This window comes from Melopsittacus undulatus, chromosome 7 (assembly GCF_012275295.1).
Source record: "Melopsittacus undulatus isolate bMelUnd1 chromosome 7, bMelUnd1.mat.Z, whole genome shotgun sequence".
Classification (NCBI taxonomy): domain Eukaryota; kingdom Metazoa; phylum Chordata; class Aves; order Psittaciformes; family Psittaculidae; genus Melopsittacus; species Melopsittacus undulatus.
In genome coordinates, this window is record NC_047533.1 from 71,709,980 (window position 1) to 71,722,208 (window position 12,229).

General features: G+C 42.9%; 1 protein-coding gene across 1 annotated transcript; it reads right to left on the minus strand.

Moving 5' to 3' along the window:
• Positions 1 to 1,724: 1,724 nt before the first annotated feature.
• NAAA (N-acylethanolamine acid amidase) lies at positions 1,725 to 12,137 on the minus strand. The gene is made up of 11 exons (XM_031043397.2): positions 11,934 to 12,137; positions 11,339 to 11,503; positions 9,506 to 9,632; positions 8,917 to 9,007; positions 6,689 to 6,765; positions 6,068 to 6,240; positions 5,155 to 5,217; positions 4,504 to 4,570; positions 3,925 to 3,953; positions 2,912 to 2,993; positions 1,725 to 2,092 (listed from the first exon to the last, which is right to left on the minus strand). Exons 1-10 carry the CDS (start codon positions 12,122 to 12,124, stop codon positions 2,918 to 2,920), a joined length of 1,059 nt encoding a protein of 352 aa, XP_030899257.2. The 5' UTR covers positions 12,125 to 12,137; the 3' UTR covers positions 1,725 to 2,092; positions 2,912 to 2,917.
• Between the last annotated feature and the right edge of the window lie 92 nt (positions 12,138 to 12,229).

The following is a 12,229-nucleotide window of genomic DNA, read 5'->3' on the forward strand; positions in this document are numbered from 1 at the left end:
GGACCTTGACACACTTGTGAGGTGGGCTGATGCCAACCTCATGAAGTTTAACCATGCCAAGTGCAAGGCCCTACACCTGGGTCGGAGCAATCCCAGGCACAGCTACAGGTTGGGCAGAGAAGAGATTCAGAGCAGCCCAAGGAGAAGGACTTGGGGGTGTTGGTCAATGACAAAATGAACATGAGCCAGGTTCAGTGTGCACTCACAGCCCAGAAAGCAACTGTATCCCGGGCTGCATCAAAAGGAGCATGACCAGCAGGTCAAAGGAGGTGATCCTGCCCCTCTACTCTGCTCTTGTGAGACCTCACTTGGAGTATTGTGTGCAGTTCTGGTGTCCTCAACATAAAAAGGACATGGAACTGTTGGAACAAGTCCAGAGGAGGCCACAAGGATGATCAGGGACTGGAGCACCTCCTGTATGAAGACAGGATGAGAAAGTTGGGGCTGTTCAGCCTGGAGAAGAGAAGGCTGCGCGGAAACCTCATAGCAGCCTTCCAGTATCTGAAGGGGGCCTACAGGGATGCTGGAGAGGGACTATTCATTAGGGACTGTAGTGATAGGACAAGGGGTAATGGGCTCAAACTTAAACAGGGGAAGTTTAGATTGGATATAAGGCAGAAATTCTTTACTGTGAGGGTGGTGAGGCACTGGAATAGGTTGCCCAGGGAGGTTGTGAATTCTCCATCCCTGGCAGTGTTCAAGACCAGGTTGGATGAAGCCTTGGGTGATATGGTTTAGTGTGAGGTGTCCCTGCCCATGGCAGGGGGGTTGGAACTAGATGATCTTGAGGTCCTTTCCAACCCTAACTATTCTATGATTCTAAAATAAAAGGAAAAATACCCAAAATAAAATAAACTTACACTTGTTCAAATCTAGATTCTTTTTTTCTAAATCTTAGAAAAACCCACATTCCCCCAATCTGTGCTGTGGCTGCACCTGAGCACATTCCAAACAGCTGATGAAACAAAAACCCAACAGGAGCAGCCAATTGCATCCTGAATATTCATAGCTACCAAATATTGACACACTCCAGAGGTGTTTATACACATCAAAACAAATACACCTGATTAAGTTTATATACCACTGAGAAGATAATCAGCCTAACACTGCTGAGGTCAACATGATGTTACACCTGTAAGGATCCTTTTGTCTTCACTTGTGGGTGGCTGTTACATAAACTGCTGGGATCTCTGTAAATTACACAATGTCATTCTGGAATCCGAGAGACATCGTGATTACTGTCATTTACATCTTCCTCCTGAAATTCCCTTTCTTTCCAATGTGTTGTTCTAGCACACTACTCCTAACACGTACAAACTGGGACAAGGCAAAGCTGGCAGCACATTTATCCCAGCAGAAGCAAAGGATGCAGGTAAGTAGGTTATGACACTCAGCCAGACTCAGCCCAAGGAGATAAAGGGCCCACAACCCCAGAAAGCTGTAGCAGGAACTGTTTGCATAACCAGTGGACAATTACTCCAAGGCAACATTGCACATACCTGGAAACAGTGCTCCAACCTAACTCTCTGATCACACGTCCTTCTCTCAGGGAAACTGGCATTAGGAGGAATTTTGTCCAGTGAAGAATGGGACCTCTGAGCTTTATGTAAAGTTATCCACTGGTATTGACTCTTTAAATCCTTCAGTATTTCTGGGGTGCTCCCAGGAAATACCCAAATTCAAGATGCAGTCACAGTGGAACCCAACAAACAAAAAAAGCCATCAGCTGCATATGTTTATTTCACTATATTCAAACCTACAGGCCATGCAAAATACAGGGTTTTTTATTAGTCAGCACATCAATACATTTCACAACCCTTTCCAAAAACAGTAAAAGTAATTTTTAGCCATCAACAGCTGCTAGTAAATTACAATTAGTAATTACAAAGTAATTCCAATAAAGTCAATCAAACTTTCATTACAGTTCACCAACAGTATCACCTGCAACACTTCAAAGAGCCAACAAGCCATTGGTTCCTCAAAGGTTCACATACTTAATAAGCCAGAACAACTGTACTGCTTGTGAAGGTGATTTTAAAAGCATACGCTGGTCTTGGAAAGCTTTAGCTTTTCACTCATTTCGTCTGTTGAACTAAAAAAACCCAAAACAAACAAAGATTCAGAAGAGAGCACAGCTTTGTATAGAATTAAGAAACAAACTTGTCAGAATCCCTAAGAGAACAGAACTGCTCTTGCTACAATCACATGTGCAACGTAACTGCCACAAATATAATACTAGTCATAATCTTAAAAGCTATTCAAACTGGAACAGGAGCTTCTCATGCTTCTGCCAAGACCACACAGCCAGAGCTTCTTGGAACAGAAACAACATAGCCCAGTACCTTTCTCTGAACACATTAAAGCTACTACAAGAGGCACCCTGGGCATTTAAGTGCTTCAACTTTTTCCACAGGCTCACAGGACAAACCCCTCAAAGGATGCTCATGTTCAGTCACCTGCAAGGGGCTGTCACAAATTAGGCTTCACCTTTCTTGCTGCCAAGTGCACCAACCCCTCCTGCTGGGATTAGGTTGGCTCTGGCAGGGCCTCCTGTCACAATCAGCCACCTGCAGGCATGCAGGCATAGGAGTGGGGAGACTGGCAAAAATAATAGCAAGAATGTGCACAGAGGGAACCTCTCCCCTTAGGTCACAACAGCAGCCAACCCCTCCTCTCTAGCAAAGCACTTTTCCTATGATAATCTCCAAGAGTTTTGCAAGGAACATCAATACTTGCGGATCATTACAACAACAAGGGAAGGTATTTACCCAAGGTCAATAAGAAAACCAAGGGGAGAAGCAGGAATTCAGCCTAAGTCACCTGAGTGCTACTTCAGTGCTTTGTCCCTCAATGACTCTTCAGACATTTTTATTTAAGTGCAAGTACCTGGGAGTACCAGCACACTACTTACACCTCTTCACGTGTCAGTTCTGATCCAGGTCTGGTACTTCTCTGGAAGGGCAGCGCTCATTACTGTGGTATACACCGTGTTACTGGCAGAGAAAGAGGTAAGGAGTGAGTGAGTGACATTCCAAAGGCAAGCAGGTTCGTTTCTAAAACTAGCAAAGCAGAAGAACAACTTTTAGTGAAAACAAATGTTCTGCTTAGGTACAGAAGGGTTAGAAAAAGTGAGAAGGAAATGGACAAAAATAAAGCTTGCTGGCACAAATTTTTAGTATTTTTCCCCCCACTTGAGAACTGTATTTCTACATCCATTTTATCACTGTATTAAAAAAAATGGTACTTCTGACCTTAGCAGTGACACAGATATAACCTTCTCCTTTCCAAATTTCCTCACATTTATATAACAGAGGAGAAGGAATCCTGGTATTAACCTTGAAGAAGCCATTACCAAGCTCTCATGCCAATAACCGATCTAGAGAACACATTGAGCTCCATATAAAAGCAAAACAAAACAGGAAAGCCCACAAAGGTGCAGAACAAAAATGGTACACTGAAATAAATCTCTCCAAAATCCAGTATGTGGTACCTAAAAGCTATGTTCCCATGTACTATTTTCTTCCTTTTTCTACATCAAGCAAAGCTACATCAGAAACTCCAAAGAAAGCCATTTTCAGTGTTAACACAAATCCTGCGGTTCCAAAAGTGCAAGGCACAAATGACTTAGCAGAAAGTTCAGTTCCTCCTCTAAGCAGTCATTTGCTTTACTTCTACAAAGGAACTTCCCTTCACCAGGCTGAGCCTGATGAAGTGTGGTTTCTTGGCTGGGGTAACAGACCAAAGAGCAAGAGTGCTGTGGAAGTAAAACACAGCATCATATCCACAAGCAAAAATCTAAGCTGGAAAACCACAAGATAATCATACAGACACATAGGAATATCCTAAGCAGGTTTGTGATTGAGTAGAAAGCAGCCAGAGGTATGGCAGGAGGCACTGATTAACATCTCTGGGTCCAGTACTTACTTGTTTAAGACTGGCTTCACTGACAACACCTGTACAGAAAGTTTGAAGAGTTGTCATTTTGGTAAATGAAGAGGGAATTAAAAGGCTATTTAGAGACAGCAATAGGGTGAAGTTATGAGAAGGAATAATGCAAACTCAGGGATTTCTCTTGCTGGTTGTTGGGGGTTTTACCATCAGACCATCTTACAAAAACGTTTTCAAAAACCCCTCTAAATACACAACATTTAAGTTCCCCAAACTCACTGGTAAATATCACTCATGCCTAACACTTTATCTGCCTACAGTCATATTTATAATTGTGCTTGAAGTAAAGAACTGCACAAAGATGATGCTGATGGAATTCACCTCTTTCTACTTAGATTGGCAGGCTACTACAAAATGCCCAGGCAAGTGAGTTCAGAAATACTTTAGCAAACAAACTTATCAGTCTTTAGCTCTCCAGAGATGGTTGTACTGCACACCTTTGTCACCATGCCTTGCCAATACAGCCTTTAAAACCCTGACAAGAATGCAACTGCACTGCTGCTTCAAGAAAGAAATTTTAAGTCAAAGTCACAATGCAGAATTTAAAAGAAATACCTTAAAGAGGGTATCAAAGTTGATGTTGTGCTGCCCAGTAGCATTGAGAGCTTTGATAGCTGGAGTTCTGGAAGAAAGCAATGCAGTATTATTAAACACATTTTACTGTTCCAAAAGCTACAAAGCACCAATGTGAAAAATTCCTCACTAAATGTCTTTACACTGAGAAGTCTTCCTTGGCCTTAAATAATCCAGAATTCTGTGTGACTGAATCTAGACTCACATCACTGTAGCTACTCTATTACTACACCACTGAGTACAGACCAACAAGTAATGTGCCGACAGCTTTTTGCATACTACCCAGCCTGAAGACTCTGTGATGTCTGCGAGCACCTTCATAGCATCACCAAATACTTCTTCACTGTGAATCTAAATCCTTTAACTTTTACTAAACTTTGCTTTATAAAGTAATTTTCAGTATATGCCTTAATTTTCTCATCTTTTATGCCAGTCAATGCCACACAGACTTTCCTCTGGCATCTGTGAATTTCACTCCTTACTTTATCTGTTTCCTTTTGAGTGGCTTTACAGAAACAGAGTAAGCTGCCTGCTCAAGGAGCTGACACCTCCTCAGAAAGGAAAACACTCAAACCTCTAAGCCTTTTCAAAATAACAGTGTTACCTCACCACAGAGCTCCAAACTAAATTCACCTTCGATCATCAAAAGGAGGAGGGGTAGTCCAGTGGTCATAGTTTGTCTCCACACGAAACCACCTGTAACACAACAAACAGATACAAAAGCAAACAAAAGGCAAAAGGTCATTAATCAAGGCCAAGACTTGGTGTCTCTGTCTTGCCAAAATGGAAAACCTCCCTAAAAACCCTCCTTCCTGTACTTCATGCCAGCACAAGGACACCTATGCTAGTACCCAGTGGCCTGTACCATAAAACACTGAACACAAATGAAAAAGGAGCAACCTCTGAACTCCTGCTGGCCTCAGTGACAAAAGCACTGCTGACTGCTATAAGAGCAGTATCAGACCTTTAAAGAGATGACTGGGGAAGAGACCATGGGTATGATGCAGCCAGCAGCATTCCATTGGGAGTACACAAAGCTAACAGGACACCTGGCCATGGGTAAGCCAGTACTTACTGACTGACTGTATGCACTAAGTGCCCTTTTCACCACAGGGCAACTATTTAGAATCTCCTTCATGTATTACACTGCTGATGTCAATAAAATGTATAGAAAGTTATTTTTGAGCCCTCAACCCTTCTACCATAGTAAGTAAAAGCTACCTGGGAATTGCTGCATTCCCGGTGCAATACCTGGCAGATGGACAGGAAAGGCCTCCTTTAGAATATAGCTAAAAATATTAGCACATACGGATGCTTTTTCCACCCTTAACCCTCCAGACTGCCCCAACCTGGTAAGGTGATGCGACTCCTTCTCAAAGAGAAGGAGCTGGGGCTCCTTGAAGAGGCTTTCAAGCCTTCCTGTCCAGCTGTAAGCATTAATAAGCAACACCCTGAACCTCTTGAGAAAGCCATGTCACTAACCTTACCAATCACCCAGGAGGGGGTATGAAAAAGAACACAAAACAAAATGGGTTTTGTTACTTACGCTCCACCTAAAGGATCAAGAGGCCAGAGATCTGCTGGCCCCTTCCTGTTCCTCGTTATGACCATGCCTTCTTTGGGCGAAACACCTCCTACAATATAGTAAACTTCAGCAATGATGGGAATGCCAGCTAGTCTGAGAACAGCTGACTGAAAGTCCTCTGCTCTGCTCAGGGTCTATAACAAAAAGAAGATCACAGTGAACCAGAGATCAGAGCATGGTCAGGCACAAAAGTGAGCACTGGGACATCTTAAACAGGAAAATGGGTCCAGCTTTTTTGAAACTGACTGAAGTGCTACTTGAAAATATTTCTCTGAAAATAGCTTTCCAAACTGACTGGCATATGAACATGAGCTTGGGAATGAACTCACTAACCCCAGCTTTGCAAATACTCAGACAGTAAATACACAGACACATATACACACACATATGTACACATATGTATATGGTTAAAAAGCAGAAAACACGTGAAATTCAAATGGAATTATTCAAAATGAATCTCACAAAATGCATCAATTTATTGAATTTATGTGAAACTAAAAGGTGTAACATCAGATTTACTAAGGGTTTGTGAGTACAAACGACGTCACTGTGAAATATGAGAAAATAACTCGGGGCACTTACATCTCGGACAAGCCAGCTGACAGGGTAATTCCGATTCAGAAAAGCTGCTATTGCATTTTCCCACCATCCACCACCCTCTAGAAAAACAGAAGGAAAAGAAATTACTATACATGCATGTTATGTATGCTCTGTGAAATTTATCCTCCTGCCTTCTTCTCCCGTCTCTAGCTCTGCAATCTCTCCCTTACTGCCTTACAAAAGAGCAGTGCAATAAATTCTTTCATTCTCTAACTACACCACTATGGTAAAACCATCAAATTTAGGCAGCTCATATTGACTAACAAAGCACACACCATCTGAAAACAGTCAGAGCCTCTGTACCATCTCAAGCTCACTGTTTATAACACTGAATGGTGATAGTACTCCTTTGCTACTGTATTCCTTTACTGATATTTACACATAAAATGTGCTGCAGAATCAGGCTAACATACCCTGGAAAACCCCCGGTTTACAAAATCTGTATTTCAATGCTCACCTTTCTGTATCATTAGATACTGAACTACCACAGACAGCTATATCAGTGAAACAGGGCAGCTGCCTATCACCATAAAATGTCAACACTTCAGAAGGGCTAACAAAGTGCATTACATCCAGGTAATAATAAATAGACAACATAATCCCAACTGAAGTTCAACCACAGCAGCCAGATTACCACCCCTGTCTTCCAGAAAGACCTGTAACAACATGGGTCATCATTATCTTTGATCATCTACCAAAAGTTACACTGTTCCTGTGACCAGCTGCCTTAACAGGGTGCTGTAAAATGAGGAGTCTGAGGTACGGTGGACAATAAAGACGACAGCACTCAGCACTGTACAGAGGACACACAATAGCACTCAGAACTTACCAGTGCTAGCAATTTCAGTCAAAAATATCATGTTCATTCCTGTTTTGATCACTTGCCAGCTGCTCAGATTTTAAACTGGTTTTGTTCATAGCTGAATACTAAGCAATAAAAAAGTCAAAAGTGACTGGAACCAGCACTAGCACTTTGTAATAGCTATTTCCAAAAATCTTGTATTCATATAACTGTCTCTGTCCGTCAGCTCAAATATTAGCATGAATCACCTCATTAGTCATCTTACTGAAACACTACAGCAGGAAGAATTACCAAGAAATCATGAAACAGCTAAAAAAGAGGTAGCAATAGTGTTTGTGTCCTTGAGAAAAACAGCACATACATTTTATAATTATTCATATACCAAAACCACACAAACCCAGCAGAAACAATATGTTTGTCACTTGATAAACCTTCACCCTAATTTAAAGTCAACCCCTTTGGCAGCTGTAGTTCACATACTCGTTTCTGTAAATTTTGAGTTCAGAAACAAGATTGTCTGATTAAAAGAGAGTATTCAAAAGACAAGGAAAAATGCTTACCACAATCACACATGAAAAATAAACAGTTGCTTTAGATGTTGGTCCTAACTCAGACTACACTGTTTCCAGTTCTAACAGCTAAGAAAGAACGGCAAAAAGTAGCTGCTGCTTAAAAAGAAAGGAAAAAAAGAGAATAAAAAAAAGAGGGGGGACAGGATGGAAGAGGTAAACCCAAGGTCTGAGTTGGACATAACTATTAGTATCTGTGAAACTGAAGTGCTGATGCAAAAGACAATGACCCTTCCTCTGCCTTCCTGTTACAAGACCTTCTACTGACAGGTCTTAGTTCCCAGTACTGACATCTTTCAACTTTCTTCCACTACTGGATCTGTCCTCAGCTGCCCTCCCAGCACCTCCTTGCATTCTCTCAAGCCCTGCTGCCCCTACCCTACATCTGTGTTACCCTTCTCTTCCCATCCTCTTTCAAGCTGCCTTATGTGGACAGAGAAATGCAGAATAAAGAGCAAAGGACGGAGAAGTAGGAAAGCATTTATTTGCTCTACACAACTGGGACTTTTTTTCCCAGTCTCTACTCTGCCATCTCCAGTTACTTCTCTTGAACAGACCCCATTATTTGTCTCTTACAGCTTTCCCTAAAGTCCTCTGCCTCCTGTGACACTTTTAAAGCTCAGATAACACTGTGATGGCAAACAAACCCTTCTCTCCTTTGCAACTGCCAAAACCTGGCAGCATGTGTGCTTTCACTCCCTGAGGGCAAGATGAGACATTAAATTTCAGCTCCTTAATCGTATTTTTCCCTCCAGGAGAATATGAGAGAAGGGCCAAAAGAGGCAATGATCAATAAAACAGTGTATGTTACATCAAGTGCCGAAGACAGATTTGTTCACCTCGTTCATCACCGGAGACTGTGAACTTGTGTGGACTTTGTCCAGTCCATAACCCGACGTAACCAAGAAATGTTGTGCCTTGATATGCTACCTGAAAACAGGAAAGACGCAGGATGTCAGCATGCTGGAACAGAATACTACTTAAAATACAAGCAACATTCTCTAGTAGCAAACTCTACTCTTTCTCTAAGAAACACACTTTAGTCACAAAAATTAACAAGGCCTCAGGAAAAAAAAAGCCTTAGAATCAGTCCCTGCCCAGACTGATCTCTGTTCTCTATTCTCTAGTATTTCTCTTACTATCTTGACATTTCCTTCCTTCAACATCTTCCAAATAATGATCTTGAGATACCAGATCATGTTCTTCTACTTGTTCCAGTTTATCATCACAAGCTGAATGTCCAGAAAGCAAAGAAACACAGCATTCATCCCACAGTCCTGGAGAGAGTGACAGCAGCACTCTAATAATCCATTAAACCTGGGATGCGAACCACATTCCTACATTAAATCCCAGCTGCCTATGCAGCCATATGACCGTACCATGTTCCTTCATGGAGTATCACCCAGCCAAGTCAACCACAGATCATACCTGTCCGCTCTTTATAAACTGCACATCAATTGTTATCTTGCTTAAAATATCAACAAAATCATAATCCAGGTTCCGACCGTGGTAAATGTTTCCTTTGTCATCCTGAGCGACAATACTAGTACAGAACCTTCCCAAACAAAAAGGAGAAAGAATGATTTCAGACAAGGCTATGACAACACTTGCAATATTACAGTTAAACTAGGTAACGTTTCAGAAGGAGCAACTGAGTTTATCTTCTGCAAAGTATTTTACTAATGTGAGCATACAACTAGGAGTCTGCATTAACACCTATGTTGCCCAGCCTGAGAGAACAGTCTCATCCTGCACTTTCAGGTAAGGTTTCTGACAGGTTTTAATTTAAAACTGGAAAAAACCGGAGGGGAGGGGGGGATAAGAATGGTTTGACTGAAGCTCTGTATAACTACACAACACTCCATAAGGTTTATGCACAATATTCATGAGGGAAAGTCCTCTTCCACACAGTCTAGCACACAAAACTGTCCATTATTTATCAGGTCACATATTACAGACCAGGTAGGAAGCAGCAATTCTAGTTGGAAAACATTCGTTGTTTCATTTTACTTCATTATTTCCAGTTTCATTATTTCACATCTGAATTGAGATGAAAAGCCAACATCTGAAAACGTCCACAAAGCATCAGTCTACAACATCCTGGATTTCATTCTGACAATTGCACATTATTTCATCTCCGTATGGACTCCACTCACACTTTTAATCACAACGAGATAAAAAGATCAAACAAAGTTCTTTCAGCTGTTGTTAAGGTGTCAGCCATCTCGGTAATGACCTAACCTCCTCTCTAGAACAGGAAATGGGCTGGAATTCCAAATAATGATTTTAGGATTCTCTGCTTATGTCCTTCCAGTGATACCCAGCACTGCCTTTCAAACTGCAAAGGGAAAAACACCTGCAAACAAGTACTTTGCTCCCAGATGATGCTTTTCATTAGTAATGTTAAGGTTGAGAAACATAAAATCTCATGAGCTTTACCCAGGGCTAAGAATGATGCCCATCCCTTATGAAGTACTAAGAGAGCCAACATTTAAATGACTGCCTCATGTGATATTAATGCCTATTAAAAGAAAGATTGCTTTCACCAAATACCAGAAGGTAAGAAAATCATAATCAAAATACTGTGCCTGGTTTTTAGAGCAACCTATATTGATTCTATATGGAGAAATACTTTTAGGCTCTTCACGGGCAACACCAAGTGTTTATTACTCTCCTGAATATGCTTGTAGGGGGGAAAAAAGACAACAAAACTGAGTATTCTTTCCACTGATGCTTTGTTTTCTATCATAAAGATACTACACCCATTTTCCATTGTGCAAATCAAAGATTACATTACACAGTCATTGAGAACATTCCCCCAGAAAGCGGCTGGGAAGCAATCTGATCTCAGACAAAAGGTTAAAATAACTAGATTGCAGTTTCTAGTTTCCTTTTTAGTGAAAGTGGACAATTTAAATGACAAAGGAGTGTATTACAGGGTCAAAGACAAATGAACACAAATACTTTGAATTGGTGGTCCTTCCTGATTAGCAAAAATTATTCTTATACCTCCATTTATTTAGACAGTTATATATTACCTTTATCAGCAGATAAAAACACGGTTTGCATTCCTCTTACAATTCAGGATACAAACTGCCTAATGAGAATGAAACCTTCCAGCTGGACATAGGAAACAGTATGAGAATTAACAGCGCAAATAATCTGCCACATGTCTACACCTGCCTTTCAATGCATCGTCCCAGATGGAGCTAAAATGACTCTCAGCATCCTTTCCTACCAGATCCTGTAAGTACCACTTACGCAGTAGATTCGTAGGCAAAGTTAAGCAGGACTCCATCGCCAAGACTTATTCCCAGGGCTCTGCACAGTCCCAGCATTTCCCCCGCGAAGGGCTGTGGCATAAGGAACTCCAATTCCACTGCTACGGATCGAATAACTTCGTGGACCCATTTTGGTACCCTTTCACTGCAAAACACACTCAAGGCATGAGCTGAGACAGAAACAAAGAGGTCTGCACCTTACACTCAGCAGTCCGACACTCCTCTGGCAGCCGCTCATCCCCAGCCTCTCCCAAGCTACATCAGACACCCCTGCATCCCTTCCCTCTCCAAGTCCCATAGGCTTCTGCACATCCCCCGAGAAGCCTGCACAACCCTAATGCCTCTGACAGGTTCCTAACTGTCCGAACAATGCAAACGCACTAAGTTAACCTCAAGCCGCCCTAAATTCCTGGGATCCGCGCAGCTCAGCAGCCCTGCCGCATCCCTTCACCCTCTTGCCGGGTCTCGGCGGCCGGACAAGGGCTCCGCGGCTGTGAGGAGTGAAGCAGCCCTGGCTGCTCCCTCCGCCGCCGCCACCTCACGCCCCTCTCCGCGGCTGCCCCGTCCGCACTCACCCGATGACCCGTGCGACGGCGGCGCGCAGGAATTCGGGGTCGAAGTGCCTCAGCACCGGCAGCCAGCGCTGCTCGGCGGGGCTGTCCAGGCTCACGTTACACAGCAGCGGGGCCGCCGAGGGGGGAGCCGGAGCCGGGGCCGCCCCACACAGCAGCGCCAGCAGCCCCCACAGCCGGGACCCCCACCACATAGCGCCGGCCCCGGCCGCAGGCCTCGGGGCGGGCCTAGGGGAAGGGCCGGGACATGGCGGCGGCCGCCCCCTGTGGTGTTACCTCAGGCAGTGAGGAGAGCGGGT

Coding starts and splice junctions, on each gene's coding strand:
- NAAA (XM_031043397.2), bottom strand. CDS start 12,124: ATGTGGTGGGGGTCCCGGCTGTGGGGGCTGCTGGCGCTGCTGTGTGGG. Junction 5,218..6,067: donor CTTGATCCTTTAGGTGGAGC/GTAAGTAACAAA, acceptor GTTGTGTTACAG/GTGGTTTCGTGTGGAGACAA. Junction 4,571..5,154: donor CCTCCTTTTGATGATCGAAG/GTGAATTTAGTT, acceptor GCTTTCTTCCAG/AACTCCAGCTATCAAAGCTC.